Here is an 18,581-nt window from a genome sequence, read left to right on the forward strand (position 1 = left end):
GTATTCATTTATTTATTTTTCAATTTCTAATTTTTTTTTTTTTTTTTTGCATTTATAAAAAATCAAGTTTATATGTTTATTTTATCACATGATAATTACAACCCAATCTATTAATTTAACATTGAATTGTAAGTTACAGTTTGAACTGGTTAAAAATTTTAATGTACCTGTTCTTTGGTTGTTGTACTTAGTTGAAAATACCTCATTTTGCCAAAAGTGGTCGTAAAATTTTTCTGGCTCTTAACTTTCATGGGCGATCCCAGCGAAATTTTACGCACTTCAAGAGATTTTGTCATGCTACATTAGGATTGTACTTTCAATTTCCTATTGTGCTGTTCGATTTTTGATACTATAAACTAATTGGGAATCTTTTTACAAATTTTTTACAAGTGCTAAAATTTATTTTTACAGGAACCTGGCACTGAAGCCGAAATAAAAGAATTTGTGAAGCAATACAATGTCCAGTTTGATATGTTCAGCAAAATCGATGTCAATGGGAAGAACACGCACCCCTTGTGGTCTTACTTGAAGAACAAGATGGGTGGAATGATGGGCAGGTAAGTAGTTTAATCCATGAGTTCCAAATGCTTTGAAAAAGAGCTATGTTTGAGAATGTCTATGTCAGCCAATATCCAAATAGACATAGTACATAGTTAATGCTGCAAATTATAGTTCAGAATCACAGACAAATTTTTGTATTAATGCTAATTAAAGTATGCAATAAGTAAATTTGTAATTAAGCATTGTTATGTCATTCATAGAGTTTTTAGACACAATGCAAATTCATCAGAACTTCAGTTCTCACCCGCCAGACATTAAATAAAACATGGGAAGTAAAACAGTTTTAAGTAATACTAGCCGCCTGCGGCGACCAGCTGGTTTGCCTTCTTAAGCCATTCGCCTTTCTATGCAAGCAGTCACCTATGACGGTTGTTTGACTAACTTGTCATTTACCGGTTTACTTAAAGTTTGCCGCCTTCGGTGGCTGTTTAAATAAATTCGGCAGCAGTATTGATGAATCCATCTCTGTCCTTTTTTTTGTGCCATTCACATTTTTACGCCAAGATTGCCACCTACGGCGGCTATCTGCCTTTATGATCTATCTTTAAATTTTCTTATACATCTCTATTTTAACCTCCCTGCCCATTGCCTAATAAAAATAAAGATCACTCAAAAAAACGCTTTTTTTATTTAAATAGAGCAAAAAAAAAAGCTCAATTCCCCATAGTGCGCAAAAAGTAGCATTTGACAAATATAAAAAAAAATCTCGCTGTTTTTATTGAATTAAATGGGCACAACTATGAAATGTAACGTAATATAGATACAACAAAAGGTCCAGCTTGGGGGGGGGGGGGGGCGGAAAAAGAAATAAATGCAATCCCTAAATAAAACAAAAAAAGGAAAGAAAAAAAAGCAAGCGCTGCCGGAAAAACACGTGGTCATCACGTCATAAAATGTAGAAGTAAGCTATATAGAAAAAAAAGAAAAAAAAAAAGATTAACTGTGCTTGCGATTAAGATTCCATTGTAAATATCGAATCGAAACCCAAGTAGTGACGTCACAGGCATAAAAGATTGAAGAACGCTTTTTTCGACCAATGCGTGAAAAGACGTGTTCAGCATTAAAAAAATAGTTTAAAAAAAACTATTGCGTATTTTTAAGAACTTTTTTTTTTGAAGAGGGCAAAATGTTTTTACTATTACCAACTTAAATTTTAGAAATGAGGCTTTGATTCTTCTCGCCGGATGATATTAGAAAAAAATAAAACCCAAAAATAGCTGCAAATTAAAGGTTTTTCAAAAATTCATAAAAAATACAAAAATTGCTCAATCTTCAAAATTTTTTCATTCATCATATTTAAAATTAAATTTTCTACATTATAGTACAAAAAATATTTGTCTGGCGCGATTGGTTCAGGGTCTGTGAGGTTAAAAGTACTAAAAAGTGCTAAAAATCACATAAAACATTAAATAACTTTTTTTCTAATCAAGATATCAAAAATCGAAGCCCGAGGTGCACAACTTTGGCAAAAACTACACCTGTATACAAAATTTCATCTTTCTAGGCCTTACCGTTTTCCCGGGATGCACGCCACACACACACAAACATCTTATTTTATTTAAGTAATATTGATTAATCACTATATTAGAACTTTAAGTGATCAAAATTATTTAAAAATTGATTCGTAGTCTGTTTATTTCCATAGCTACCAACTCTGCGACATTAAAATTTTCTTAATTAAACATCATTAGTTTTTTTGAGTATATTCCATTCATTACATGTTAGAAAAACTTTGTATCGCCTTATTAAATCTTTTATTGGTTTAGGGATATTCTCCAACATATTTCTCCAGTACCAATCTAGCTTTTTTTAAATTGAGGTTTTATTATCCATAATTTCTAATGGGGGGGGGGGGAACACAAATTATAATTAAGTTTTTTCATGTTAGATTAAAACAGAATGTATGAGCTAAATGAGTTGACAGAATTTCATACTTAAACGATTGATATTGCCTTAGTTGTAAAATTCTCGCAGAATGAAAACACTCCTAGTAAGTATGACTTGGTATGTATGAATTTTTGAAAATAGTCTATGGTCTTGTTTGGTTGGTATAAATCGTTCGGTAAAATGTTCTTAAAATTGGAATAGAAAAAGAATAAAAAAGAATTATAGAACGAATTTATCTAATCAGATTTCAGGCGCTTATAGGCCACAGTTTGGAGACTCTGGTTTAACCCATTTAATTTCATATTTACTTCCAGATGAGAATGTTAGTATATTTGTTAGTTTTCCATGGTTTTGTTAAAGTTAATATGGTTCTAAAATGAGTTTACTCTTAAACAATTCAGAGTTGCTGGTCCTTAATTTTCCTCAAAATTAAGGACTTCCCTAATTCCTCAAAATAAGTAATATCCTATCATGTAAATATCTTCTAGAAAAAATGAATCCTGTTGAAGCATTGAACCCAATAAGTATCATTATCAGTACAAGGTTAGCTTCAGGTTCAAAATTTAGGTTTATTTTATTATTGAAATCTTTCTAAGTGTTTACTGGTCTAATCAATACATAAAAGGAAGACTTTTTCAACGGCGATCAAGATACAAGCAATAAACATTTAAAATATTGCCAACTTGGTGTAAGTCACATGCATATAATTTAAAGGTTCCCTTATCTCAGTTTTCATTGCGCCTCAAATTCCCAAGAAGGCTGTGGGAACTTGATTTCGAGGTTAAAAGAAACCTCATTCTCAATTGCAATAGAAATAAGCTTATGGATGAAAATATATCCGACAAAAGCCAATTTGTTTATTTTCGCCTGCTTTTATCTATAGTGCACTAGTATGCCATCTATGTTAAAGTTAATTTGAATCATATAAATTTGTATTAAATTGGTTTTACCTTGCGTTATAAAAGCTGTTTTCTGAAATAATGTTTAAGGTATAAAAAGTTTGTATTATTTGAAAATATCAATTTTTAGTTTAATAATTTTTTTATGTGTAAAATTAATTACTAACAAGTTTCTGAAGTCTAAAGGAAAAAAAAAATCACATTTGAGTGAAAGTTCAACCCTTTGATTGGAAAAACGAAATAATCAGTATTATTATTGTTATTTTTAAAACATTTCCCCCTGCATTGCAGAGAAATAGAGCCATTTATTTCCCAACGTTTCAGTTATAAAATCATAGTTGTTGAATAAAGTAAGTCGATCAATTTCTTTTACCACTGTGTGGTTTTTTTGGGATATTTGCAATGGTTTCAATTTCTGTAATATGTATATTGTACTGGTGTACAGTGTATATAATTTTGGCATATTTTAGGAGCTTATTTTTATGTTCAAACTTTAGAACTGATCTTATTGATCAATTGGTTGTGTCACTTAAATTCTGTTATGCTTCTTTCTATGTGATCAAGACTATTAATTTGTTTTTTAACAGAAACAGCTTTTGAAGGGATATAGTTTTTGTGTAAAGTTCAACTATTGCTATTTATTTTCAGCAAACATACTGTATTTCTTTTTGTTTATAGAAAAAAGTTGTCCCTTTCTGTTTAAATGTGTCGATTTCATTGTAATAATCTTGGCATATTTTCATCAATGTTGCCCAAACTGTCAATAGATTGACAATTAGTTTAGTTTATTTCATTATGTCCTTAATTTAAAACAAAATGATTAGTCCTCCCTTCCCCAATTTAAAACTCAATGCAGTGTCATATTAAGCAACAATCATCCTGTTTTGTTTGAACTTGTAAGATTAAAAACATTAAAATGATGACATGGAGAAATTGCTGTAAAGACTGCATTTACATGTTTCGGTGTTACAAGGTGCCCCTTTTTCAATGCAAAGAATTAAATTAAGGGATAATAAAAAAGCATTAAATAAAAACAAAAAACCTGACTGCGTAAAAACTAAAGAAAAATGTATAAGCTTAGTAGTTTAGAATGTTATTAAGTACTACGGAATAACTACACAGTTGAAGTAGTTTTATAACCATAAACTGATAAGACAAATCATAAATTCAAAAGCAGAATAGAAGGAACAATAATCGGGACCATTCCTTTCTGATTCAAGGGACCCCGTAAAATTTGAATGGACCCCGACTGTTAATCCTTCTATTCTGCTTTTGAATTTATGACTTGTATTATCTGTGTATGGTTATAAAACTATTTCAACGGTGTAGTTATTCCTTAGTACTTAACATTCTAAACTACTGGGCTTGTACATTTTTCTTTTAGTTTTTTTGGTTTTTACGCAGTCGGTTTTTATTTAATAATTTTTTATTTTACACTTTTTAGTTAATTTTCATTGACTTAGTTAATATGATTATAAGTCGGCACATTTTGTAACCTTGTAATTTCATCAAGAGAGTTTGTTTGTATCGTGAAGCTTATTAAGTAACTTGCGGTGGTCTAAACAGCTGATAATTAGTCCCTCTAGGAACCTAACTGGGCTTGAAGCTACATGTGCTTGACCTTCGGCAAAAATGCGCGAACTTAAGTCAACCACAGCGCAGCTATATAAATAGCCTGTATAACTCATGATGACGTGAAATCGAAAACATTGTCAGTCGAATCTTTCTCTCAAAATTAAAAATGCCTCTCGAGAAAGTACGCGTCGCGAAACTCAGTCCCTTGAATCAAGGCAAAAACAAATGCAGCGTGTTAGAGATGAAAATCGAATAAGTAGACTTTCTTTCTTTTGGTGCTTATTGCACGGGTTTATTTTGATTACTACAATCAGAGTGTCTTGCCTTTGTTACGCATAATATATTTTTTATTATAGTACAGAATACATATAAAGAACACTAGAAAGAATCAACATCAGAAAGAGGGGGAAAGTACATCCGGAGCAAGGGTGTCTTGATCCACCAGCTCAAGTAGGAGAAGCAATCACTTAGACCACTCGGCCATTAAGACCCCAATTAATAGATTTAGTAAACAAAAAATTCAGGAAGCGAAAACTACCTGCATTAGTCGCACTTACAGTAGCGTGCGACACAGTGTGCAACACCCAACGTGCGCCGTTCCCGAACTGACAAAATATGGCAACTGGTTGTTGATATGATGAATTTTGATTACTGTCGTGTTTGGTGACACTCCCAAGGTTAAGACAAATTGATTGACGTAAGAATTCACAAAAGTGGCCAAGGCGTTTAGCCTGTAGAACGCCACATAGGAGCAAACATACATAGACTTATAAACACATTACCCTCCTTTGGGTCGCACACGCGCAGTCGGGTAAAAAATGCAAGCAGCGTAAACGCGTGCGATACAATGCCGAGAGAATTAACAAAGCGACTGGTTTTTGCTATGGTGAATTTTGATTACTGTGTTTAGTCACACTTCTAAGGTTAAGACAAATCGATTGACGTAAGAATCATTAAAATTGGCTAAGGCGTTTAGTTTCTACTATGTCACATATGTAGGAACAAACATATGTACATAGACTCATAAACACATTACCTTCCTCTGCGTCGCACAAAACAGGTGAGGTTTTGAAAGTGACGGGCTTTTTACCCGCGTTGTGGGTAAAAAGCCCGTCAATAAAATACACATTGCGAAACTCAGTCCCCTGAATCACGACAGAAACAAATGCAACATGTTAGAGATGAAAACCAAATTAGTAGGCTTTCTTTCTTTTGGTGCTTATTGCACAGGTATATTTTGATGAGAACTACAATCTGAGTGTCTTGCCTTCGTTATGCATAATACATTTTTTATGACAGTACAGATTACATATATGTTAGAAATCGACTTTCTACAAACATCTCTACACTTTTGCCCACGTAACAGAAGCTCATGATAATCAACCAATGCTCGTTCAGACTAACGATCCGAGTGAATCGGAAGCTGGAGGTCGGATCGGACGCGTGACGTAACGGACTCCCGCCATTGGCTTAGCAGGGAGGCGTCTCCGCCACTTGGTGCATCCTCATTGGTTGTGTGGACATGAGGGCATTGATGTGAGTACTGATGAGGACAGGCTATTTAACAGCGAACAGAGATGAGATTCGCTCTCTTGTTTAAGACTCTTTCTGTGATGTCTGTCCTGTAAAAGGTAGCTTGGGTGGAGCTCGTATTGCTCGACTGATTGCCGATGATGCTTAGCTGATCGTAGTAATAGATTAGCAGTATTAGGATGGAGCTTAACAAATAAGCTAGTCATATTTAATTAATCTTTTTACCTTTGGCTTCAATTAATAGTTTATACAATTATATTTATTTTTTTCTCACGTATTAATAAATTTTAGTTATTTTAAACAAGTCTCTTCATCTGTTATTCACAGAAAGTTGTTGAAATGTTAGCTCTTCCACTAATTCTGCAAGAAGTATTAAAGTTAATAGGTGATATTATTCATCAATGGTATCAATATAAAGAACACATGAAAGAATTTACATTAGAAAGAGGGGAAAGTACATCCATAGCAAAGGCGTCTTGACCCCACCGCCTCAAGTGGGAGAAGCAATCGCTTAGACCACTCGACCACTGAGACCCCAATTAGTAGACTTAGTAAACAAAGTATTCAGGCAGTGAAAACTGCCTGCATTTGTTGCACACAGGTAGCATGCGCCGATCTCAAACTGACAAAATGGCAACTGGTTTTTGAAATGGTACTTTTAATTACTGTTATGTGTTTAGTGACACTCCCAAGGTTAAGACAAATCGATTGACGTAAGAATTACCAAAATTGGCCAAGGTGTTTAGCCTATAGAACGCCACATAGGAACAGACATACATGCAATAGACTGATAAACGCATTACCCTCCTTTGCCTCGTGCACGTGCAGTCTGGTAAAAAGAAAACTGGTAAAATCCATGAGGGGGAATAGTAAAGCGTTAATGGAAAAAAATAAAATGTTAAACAAACAACCAATCCAATGAGAAAATTAAAAGTCTGTTAGAACCAATACAAATGCTTGAAAGAAAGGTTTAGAAAATTTATTAGATTGTCAACAAATTGGAAAAAAATTGCTCTTCCAAAGATTAACTCTTTTGCTGTATTACTTCTTTAAGCTTGCTGTAATGAATACTTTTAACCAATCTATTTTGTATTTCAGCTTCATTAAATGGAATTTTACTAAATTTCTCATTGATAAAAATGGGCAGCCTGTAAAGAGATATGGTCCACAAGAAGCTCCTAAGGTATATGTTGTTTAATTTGTTACTTTTTCAACTAAAAGCATTTAATTTTTGATTTGTTTCCCTCTTTTGTTGTTAGGTACTAGTTAATATTAAAGATTTCTATTGTCTGGATCTCCTGCAGTTGTAATCTAATTTTGGAAATTCAATAACTGTTTACAACAGAGAAATTTGAATAAAGCATTCAAGCTCGAAATTCTGTCAAGTAGTATTTCAGAATGAATATAATAATTTGGACTAAATTGATTTTTTTCATGTTTTGTATAAAGATTTCTAAAATACTTCCCTTGCATACAAAGCCCTAGCTGCCTATTTGCTGAATCGATCAAACCAAAATTTTATACATCGTTATTTAAAGGTATGCATTAGAGCAGTGGTTCCCTACATTTTCCCCCTTGTAAACCCCTTCCAAACTCACAAAGGAGTTGGCAAACCCCTTGAGTACTAGGTAATAAGTAGCAAAAAAAAAAAACCCCCAGAAAGACCCCCAAGATGTGCTCCATAGTTTATAGCAAGAACGTAAACATGATTGCAAAAAATATAGAATTACAAATATTTTGCTATAAACTAAAGTGATTGTTGCAAAGTGAATGCAAAACAAATTCACCAAAAAACAAACACAGTGATTATTCTGTGTTGAGCTTCAATCAACTTTGAAAACATTTTGAAAATGGGATACATGTGGAACAAAGAAGTTCAAAGTTTGACTGAAATTTTTTTGAACCAAGGGTACATTTATCTCAATCACTAAATTAGAACTCAATTAAAGAATGATCTTTAAAATATCTTTCAGAGAACTGTCTCAGATTAACTAAATGAACTTTTTTCTTCCAGTAAAATAAGAAAGATCTCTAGGTTTCAGTCTTCTTGAAAGGGTCTACGAGCCTAGCTGTTTGATAAATATATACTGCGTACAAATCGGCAATCAATCGATTGCTGAAAGCTTTTCTTGCAATTATGCTATAAGTGCGGAGTAAAATGCGTATATTGAAAAATAATTTTAGTCGTCTATTTTTCAATATACGCGTATACTCTAATTTTTTACGAAAGGTAATTTTTAACAAACAAATATTTTTAAGCTCGCTTACTACAAGAGAAATTTTCTACACAAATTTCGTAAATTCCTTATTTACATATTGCGCAAATCAAGTTGCATGGTTAAATTCCGTCGTTTTTTTTTTTTTTTTTGAGATATCACGATTGCTTATTGCTTTTACTTGACTGTTTTTAGCGTCCTATCATTTTATTTTCTCTCCGCACCATCACCGTCGACCGGGTCCTCACGATGCTGCACCTATGGCGAAAACAGTCTCCAGGTTGTATCCATGTCCTACACACACGCGCATACATACACACACATGCACGCACAAACACATACACGTATACACAACCATACATACATACAGACATCTACACATATACACACAAACACATGCCTATACACACATACCCCCCACACACTTATGCCAGCACACAAACACACATGCCTACACACAAACACGCATGCCCCCCACACACAAACACACACGCCTACATACACACACTCGTGATTGGGAAAAACATAATTTGAATTCAAGATGTCAAAATTCAAATTAATTTTTCTTTTTCTTTTTTTTTACTGGGTAAACCTCACACTGCTAAACTTTTACCCATGAAAATTTTCTAAAGTACTTAATTTTTAATACTTCCTGTGATATTTTGAGTTGCTAGCCTTTCTTTTGCGACAATAAAGCTTGAAGTAAATTGTAGTCGATGTAGCTTGAAAATTATAGCAACAAACAATAGTGTGATCTCACTTCTATGCATCTTTAACCCAACACTAGAGAAGAGCAATATTCATCGCACTCAAATGGTAAAGAAACTAAACATCAAAATATTTGAGATGCTGGCATATGCTCCATGTAATGTTTTCCTCAAGTTTATTAAATATTTCCAATCAAAAGCTTCTGAAGAAACCGGCACTTTGCAATGATATACTGAATTCTTTAAATGTAAAATATGTCAGAAAGTATGCAAATATTTTCATGCTAAGAGCATACAATTTTTCGAAAGACAAATGAGTAAAAACGGAGCAGAATTTGCTTGAAACCGCTTGAAGATGAGACTTCATCAGAAACAGGCATGTTACAACATTTTTTCACAAACCCCCTGAAAACCTCTCACGAACCACCGGTTGGGAACCACTAAGTTGGGATAGTGATGATTTTATACAACACCACCCATGGTTACAGTTGAATGATTTTCAAAATTTTCAAATGACAACACCTGCTTTTTCCTTGTGCAAATTCATCAGTGTATTGAAAAACCACAGTTGACATTTGGCACAATTTGCTTGTTGTCAAATTCAAACAAGAGACTGAGATCCACAGGGCTTATAAGGTTTTCCTCACGCTCTCTTGTACCAGATGTTCTGTGATTGGTGCTTCTACTGCCTAATTCTGTGGATTACGTAAAGTTTGTCAAAGCCTCTCTTATGTTGTCACTAGCCTATCACAATGCTTTAGGCAAGCAATTTTCGTTGTATGTCTGTCATCCAGTGCAGTTCGTGACTTTTCAACTCTGATTAATTTTCAGTGGGGGAAAAATGGGTGTTGTGTTCGGAATTCATTCACTAATTATAGCTCTGAGCACTGTGTTTAAAGTCATCTCAAGCACATATCTTCAAATAACCATATCTAAAATTAGGATTCTGTGGATATAGCGAAAGACACTTTTGGACCACATTATAAATAGATGAAATAAATTTCTGTATGTTGTATACTGTTAAGACTAACTGACGATTGCAATATTGGTACTTTGATTTTTTAAAAATGATTATACAGTATTATCTGTTTTGAAAACTATTATAAGAAATAATCTTTCAGAGTTTTCCAATTCTCTTCTCAACACACCTTTAATTTATTATAAAGGTGTCTTGCTTCCTTTAAGAAGGTTCAGTGTTTTATTGAAAAGGAAAGATATCAATTGTTTGAGCATTTATTAGTAGTCTTTCTTTTGAATTAACAGATATTTTTTTGATATATATATATGTAGGTTTTTTTTTATTTAAAATTCCCAATTTATGCACAACTTATAGGGAATATATTTATGAAGGTTAGATACTACTTTTTAGAGAGCTGTTTAAAATAAGAAATGGGATGGAGAGATTGAAATAAAATGATTTGATCTTTTGGGATGATTTAGAAACAGAGTTAATATTCATATTTGACTAAAGAAAACAGATCTTCATTTTTCCATACATTTTGTGCTAGGAAAATTAAATTGGGATTTCACTATTCTGTGGTAAAACTTTCAATGAATTAAAAAATTACAATCAAAATCACAGACGAACATAAAGCTTGACGTATGATTAGGACATTAAGAAATTTTATCACTTAAATTTTAGTTAATTTTTGAAGGGATTTTTAATTACTAGTAAAATGTTTGGACTAGTCTGAGTGCTGTGTTAACATTCATGAATTTTCTTTTAGGACATTGAGCCCGATTTGCTAAAGTATTTTGATGCATAAACTTTGATTAATCCGTGTCTGGCAGATCTTCAAAAGGAAAGGCTGTAGAGAGCCAATGACGACCGTCCCTCAAACCACTGATCATGGCTGGGATGAGTTTGATGTTTACTTCTAGCAGCAGCTTGTTTTGAAGGGATGCAAAATATGGATTCTGCTTTACTATTTATCATATATTTGCTTGTCCATTTTTGAGAATAAATATTTTATTTCTTTTCAAACTATTTTTATATTTGATATTCCTCACACATTTTTAATGCCATTAAAGAATACCCCCCTCCCCAAACCTTTGTAATAATGCACATATAATAGAAGCTGTGCTTTGTATGCAGTAGAAACTCTTTAATTCGAACACGCAAAAACAAATTATTCATAAGATAAAACCTTAGCAATCCCCTTCTTATTGTTTGTCGGTTTTTAGTTTTTTGTATAAAACTAATGAAGGTTTAGACTATTTGATTTTAAAGGTCTCTTTGAGTTTGTTTTAACAAGGGTTGACTGTATTCATATTTGTTTGATAAATTTTTAATTAAAGTGACTGACATTTCAACAGACAAAAAATTGTGTGAAAAGTGCAATACCATTCAAATTATAAAACCAAAGTTACCACCCAGTAAAGAGTTCACTGATCAGATAAGTGAGAAGATAGAGAAGCAGCAACCAGTGGTCTCAACCCTGTTAGAAATAAGATATTAATTTCGTTTTGGTGGCAAAAATATTGACTGAAGGGACAGTATGTAAAAAAAAAAAGTTACTCTTATCGTGTGTGTGTGTGTCTTTCTGACTTTTTTTTTGTAGCTTTCCTGATATTAAAATTATAAGCCATCAAAATACACTAATGAAAACATAATCACTATGCAATGCTGTGAAAAATGACCTGAAGGAAAAGCAAATTATGGACAAACCTCTCTGTAGATTGAATCAATGTATAAATATTGAACAGATATTTTCAAAATTACACCTACTTTACAATCCTTTGCATCCTACATTGTGTTTATGGTGGTACATGACCCATTTGAAAAATATGGTTAGAAAAAAAAAGTTTGCAGACCCCGAAGAGTTTCTACTTTTTAGAGCTTTCTCCTTATTTTCCTACTTTTTCCTTTTTTTTCCCCAACTTTTTCTTTCTTTAGTATAGCACTTCCAATTGTGCACTCATTCTTATTTTTACAATGCCGCACCGATAATTTTCTGCATGTTTTAATTTTGAAAAGCAAAAGAAGCAAGCATATCCTGAGCTTTTCATTGACTGACTACATTGATTTCTGGAAGGAACGCCGCGGCGTTTGCGTGTTTAAAAGTTAAATTTTCATAAGTGACTTTTTTGCTGTTGCGGCGTTCATGATCGACTTTTCTTTTTATTGCCCAGACTTCAGTTCTACTGTTTTAACGAAACTAAAAAAAATAGATACTGGCATATTCTGATGCAATTATATATTATTTACTCGTCAATAAGAAGCTTTAAAATTAAAGTAAACGGCCGTCTGTTCAAGAAGTGCGGGAAAAGCAGAATTTCCTATTCGCCATTTTTTTGGTATAAATAATTACAAGGGAAATGGAGCTCTATTTAAACAGAAAGGCTATGTAAAACCTTAAAATGAATGTAAGGAAACAAACCTGAAAAACCTGTACACTGTACATATTTTATTGATTTTAGTACAAAATAAAAGCGACAGATAACAAAGTCGCAAAAACGGACCACTTCAAAAATAATCGCGGAAACTAACTTTTTTCGTACATAAATATGATTATTGTTCATTCTAAATCGTAAACATGATTATAAAATTTCGTTTTCTTTCCTTGCAAAGAATGTATTTGCAAAAAAAAAAAGAAAGCGGCAAAATCTGGATGGGCCAAACGTTCTTGATTTTTTGGAGAAAAATCGGAAATCAATTTAAATGCGAGATTACGTTTTTATTTCTTCACACTTTTAAAAGTTGGTAGAGCCACAAGCAAATATGTATTTTTTTTCTTTTTAATGGGTATTTTCTACTCTGATATATCATCAATATCAAGGAGTTGATCATCAGTTTTATGTGCTGTGTTTATGGCAATGTGGCATTTCTGAACATTTAAAATTTTTTTGACTGACTCTTATTCTTTTCAGGGTGTGCAATTATACCGATGCGGCGTATCTACTATAAGTTATTGTACTTAGTACGCCTGATCAAAGGTTGGGGGAGAAAGAGATATATGCAGGCATTTGATGCCAGGTGCTCCCCCCTCACTCTCAATTTCGTGAACCATTTCTGAATGAATATTTTTGTTGTACGGTGAGGATTGAGAGAAACTACATGCCTTCCCTTTTATGCACAGAGAAACATTAGTAACTGATCTTTGTCTTTGATAAAAATGTTATGTTTATCATACATGGATGTTTCCTTCTATTTTCGTGACAAAAATTTTGGAACAAGAAGAAGATAAAAATCATCAAACCAACAATACATGAAATACACTGCCAGTTCAGTCAATTCCAGCCGAGGAGTCAATTCCTTAAGAGGTTTTCCACCTCCATCTCAGTCACTCCCATGCCGGGCTGATGAGTGCTAATAAGCACGAAATTGCAGTCCTCGGCTTGAATTGACTGAGCTGGCGGTGTATTTCATGTATTTCTGCCTTAGCCCTGGCTAAGAGGCGGTAAATTACTGGACATTAAAACAACATTCGTTTTTATTGCTTGATTAAAATTAAAACTGGCCCGTCATTTTGATCCCCCCCCCCCCCCCCGCCCTCGGAGGTGGCTAGCGAAGGATGTATACTAAATACAAATTTTATGTGAAAACAAACAAAAACCGCACAAACTTGTATAGTTAAGAATTAATTTTCCAAAGTCAGGTAGGGGAGAAATTGACCCCACTGACTCCCATAAATGACGTGCCTGAAACAAAAATGTATTTTTAATGCTAAAAATACATAACATAGTACAAACCCTATAGTTTACTTATTTCGTTATTTATTTAGTTTATTTTATTATAAATTTTATGTCCCATATTTAAGAACAAATTGTTTTTAGTTCTGCATTTTCAGTCCTTTTCCTTTTTTTTTTTTTTTTTTTTTTCAAATTCAAACATCTGACATGCAAGAATGCATAGTAGTTTTATTATTATTATTTTTTTTTTTTTTGCAATCGCTATATTGCATTTTATTCTTTCGCACTTAAAAATTTTATTACTGTATTGTTGAAAAGTGTTTCTTTGTTTGGATTTTATTTTCATACTTTTGTAATTATTATCTTTGTTTCCACCAGTTTATTTTTCATACTAATGATTGTCAGTCATCTTGACGTGTGTGTAGTCTTATCTCTTCCTATTTTTTCCTACTTTTTAAAGCAATTTTTTTCCTACTTTTTAAATTTTTGATTCCTTATTTCCTACTTTTTTCCCTCAAAAAAACACTTTGGGGTCTGAGTTTGAAATTTATGTAAATTCGACTTGGCTGCAAGAAACATCTGTGAAATTTTGTATGTGTTGTTTAAGAACGGTTATTTAGATTAAATTAATTCTCATAAGACAAAAAGAACCAAGGAGACATTATTTTTCTCAAAACTGAAAAGTGTTTGACAATCACACTAGATTGTATTTCAGATATCATTACATCATTGACTGTTATAAAAATTAAAAACATAATCAATTGTCATCCTTCAACACATTTCTAAGTATAATTACAACTGGACAACGTGTATCAAATACAATGGTGTTGCAAGATCTTAAACATTTAGAATTGAGCTTGCAACATATAGGTTTTAATGACAAAGAAATAACAATGATTGAAATGAAAAAAAAAAAAAAAAAACAAGCTGATGTGTGTACCACATGACTTCCTTTTACTCCAATTTAATGTCATTTTCCCATTATTGGCAATTTTAATGTGATTCAATGGTTTACTCTCTACATATCACAAACAGTGGCCAAATTTGTCGCCAAGTTGGAGACAAAATTTGACAACCAAAAGACTGGCGATATATCACTAAGTGTTTGCCAAATTATAACACCACTTGAGTTTGCATTGAAGTTAACAAAGTTTTCCCCCCAAAAAGGGGCAAGAGACCCTTTTAGAAACTCCCGAATGCAAACAAAAGGGGAAGTGAACAACTGGACTCCACTAGGAGTCTAAGTACCAAATTTCAACTCTCTCGGACATACCATTCTTGAACAATGTTCATAAAGGCCAAACTAATCTTCTGCCCCTTTTTTTAAAAGATAAGCCGAACTAAAGCCCACTTGCCAGATTTAATTTGCAATGTTTTTCATTACTAAGTTATTTTTAAATGTAGGGGAACATGTGGAGCAAAGGGAAATAGCGGGGCAAAGTGAAAAGGTGAAATATTTTCTCTGCTTTTGACTCCACCTATCTGGTATTATTTTAAACATATAGTACCATATGTAGCTTATTCCAGTTAGGAAAAAAATACCGCCGAAGATTTTTTTGGTGATACACAAAACATTTGGCGATAAGGGCAATTTTTTAAAATGATAATCATATTGTAATATTTCATTGTAAGTCACAAATTGTTTTTGTTACTATAAAATGATAGTTGTTATTAACACTTTAAATATTAATTGAGACCTAGTATTCAATTTGGTATTTATTTAATTAATATTTAGCTTATTTGTATTTTAAATAAATTGTTATATACGGGGCAAAGCGAAATATTTTGTTTCATTTACTCACTCGATCATTTAACGTAAATCACTTAGGTTTTTATTTATTAATTCATTTACATTCCTTCATTTAGTAATTCATTTATATTTATTAATTCATTCACTTATTTTCTTATTTATTCATTCTTTTAGTCACTCATTTATTTTTCTTCATATATCAATTTTATTATTCATTTATTCATTCAACATTTAATTTTTTCATTTTTTTGATCAAAAATATTTTTTATAATCAAATAAAAAATATTTCATTTGAAAAATATTTTATTTTGCACTTTGCCCCATGAAAAAAAAAAGTGAAAATTTTCAACTTTTTTCTAAATCTCAAATTTACTGTGAAAACTAAAAAACACTGTTTTGACGCAAGTTTTATAGTAAAACTAGCTGCGTCGCCCGGCTTTGCACGGTCCACCTCGAAAATAAAAGTTATGTCAAGTGACGCGAGTTCAACACTCAGGCTTGAACCAAAAAAAAAAAAAAAGTCAGTGAAATTTTGCGGCAGATTGCGGAACCCCCCCCCCCCCCCAAAAAAGTAAACATTTTAAATCCCCTGATTACACGAAAAGCCTCAAAACAAAAACAAGAATTTTACCTGTTCATATTCGAGAAAAAAAAATGGCAACAGATCTTTTATCTTAATGATTTTCTTCACGCTATACATTTTAATAAAAGCGTTGTTGCCGAAAGTTGAGATGAAGCACTGAATAATAATTTGAATGGAGGAAAGCCTTCGAAAAATATGGATTTTATTTTGAAATCTAAGAGTCATAATTAATAATTTTTAATTGATATCTCCGCTTATTATTATCGGAGGATTATGTTAAATAGCCAAACATGAAGACGGGAAGATGACGAATCCATCGATACCTGGTTCGATGGTCAGTTCACTGTCGTTCGGGAGAAGAAGCTTGGACATAGATAGATACTCAGATTTTATATGTATAAGACTAGCTGCGTGCCCGGCGTTGCACGGGCTACCTAAAAAATGTAAGAGCAGTCCAGTTGATGCTTTTGTAGTACACTGACACTAGTTTCTAACGCGTTAAGGAATAAATAAATGCGCGTAAAGCAAGGTTTGCAAAACACCAGTAAAACATATTTTTGCCAAAACACCTCAACGTTAATAATCGTTATCAATGATACAAGTTATGAGTACATTTTCAGTCAGCACAAAAGGGGAAAATATATGCATTATCAACTATAATCTTTACTCACGTTAAACTGAATTACATCTGATAGACTATATCGGAAATATTTATGCACAATAACAATCCGCTTTTTACATAAAATAGTCTACTACCCGGCGTTGCCCGGGTGTTTATTAATGCAACATACCACTCAGATAAATATTTGGATGGATTCTATCCACATGGTCGTACAAAAATTACATCAATCCGTTTTCCAGGTACAAACCCTCAAAGAACTCAAATAACTTGTAAATCACTCATTTACTTTACGACGTGCACGGTCCTCCTCGAAAATGAAAGTTATGTCATGTGACGCGTATTTAACAATCAGGCTTGAACCAAAAAAAAAAGAAGTCAGTGAAATTTTGTGGCAGATTGCGGAAAACCCCCATAAAGTAAACATTTTAAATCCCCTGATTACAGGAAAAGCCTAAAAACAAAAACAAGAATTTTACCTGTTCATATTCGAGAAAAAAATGGCAACAGTTCTTTTATCTCAATGATTTTCTTCACGCTATACATTTTAATAAAAGCGTTCATCCGGAAAGTTGAGTTGAAGCACTGAATAATAATTTGAATGGAGGAAAGCCTTCGAAAAATAGTGATTTGATTTTGAAATCTAAGAGTCATAATTAAAAGTTTTTAATTGATATCTCCGCTAATTATTATCGGAGGATTATGTTAAATAGCCAAACATGAAGACGGGAAGATGACGAATCCATCGATACCTGGTTCGATGGTCAGTTCACTGTCGTTCGGGAGAAGAAGCTTGGACATAGATAGATAGATACTCAGATTTTATATGTATAAGATAGAATGTTCTTTCTTTATGTACTGTAATTTTCAAAAATATTTCCAGTTTGTTCATTCTGAAAAAACCCTTTCATCTTAACCATTTCACTTTGCTCCACATTCCACTACCTGAAAAATATTTTATTTTTTAGAGATAGATGAAAAATAAATAGAGTAATTAATATTGTCACTGGAAATTTTTTTGTTTTCAAAAAAAAAAAAAAAGCATGGAATGTAATTTGCCAATTTTAAGAATTGAGCATCTACCTACTCACCCTGAATAGAAATTTGGTTCAAATGTTTCTTGAATGTTGTTCGATTATATGCCGTAACTGCCTCTGGAGATACTGTAATATAAGAATTATGAGATTTTCTCTTTTCAAAATTTTGCTTAGTTACAAAGAAACAGGATCATTATTTCTTACTCTTTAGCATGTGTGTAGAATTTATTTACTATATTTCTTTTTAAAAATTTAAGAAACATTTTAACAAAGGTATTGTTTAGCAATTACCAATTTTTCTAATTGAGGACTCTCTTACATTTTAAATTAAGTTAGTTTAGAACAATTATGATCCGCGTTCGAGTTGCCTTGGAAAATGCGAGCAAATTTCATCTTGTGCAGAAAAATCAGAGCCTACCAACACATAGTTCTACTTGAATTTTTTCACCTTCGTATTACAGATTTATGCAAAAATGTTGCTTAAAATGCAATAAACTAATAATTAGTTAAAATGATTGTAGAAGATTGCATTCTTAGTCAGGTTTCATATCAAATTTCAGATGAATCCTAACGTAGGAAGTG

The 18,581-nt window shown here is 32.6% G+C and overlaps 1 protein-coding gene across 3 annotated transcripts in view; it reads left to right on the top strand.

Annotated features, from left to right (window-relative positions):
* The window catches only part of LOC129228176 (phospholipid hydroperoxide glutathione peroxidase-like), a 39,254-nt gene extending 27,892 nt beyond the window's left edge, over window positions 1–11,362 (top strand). For all 3 annotated transcript variants that reach the window (XM_054862834.1, XM_054862835.1, XM_054862833.1), the window contains exons 5-7: window positions 412–557; window positions 7,554–7,638; window positions 11,106–11,362. In XM_054862834.1, coding sequence (XP_054718809.1) covers window positions 412–557; window positions 7,554–7,638; window positions 11,106–11,144 — 270 coding nt within the window. In that variant the 3' untranslated portion in view covers window positions 11,145–11,362. The remainder of the gene's footprint in view (window positions 1–411; window positions 558–7,553; window positions 7,639–11,105) is intronic.
* Window positions 11,363–18,581: the final 7,219 nt, after the last annotated feature.

Source organism: Uloborus diversus, chromosome 8 (assembly GCF_026930045.1).
Source record: "Uloborus diversus isolate 005 chromosome 8, Udiv.v.3.1, whole genome shotgun sequence".
NCBI classification, from domain to species: domain Eukaryota; kingdom Metazoa; phylum Arthropoda; class Arachnida; order Araneae; family Uloboridae; genus Uloborus; species Uloborus diversus.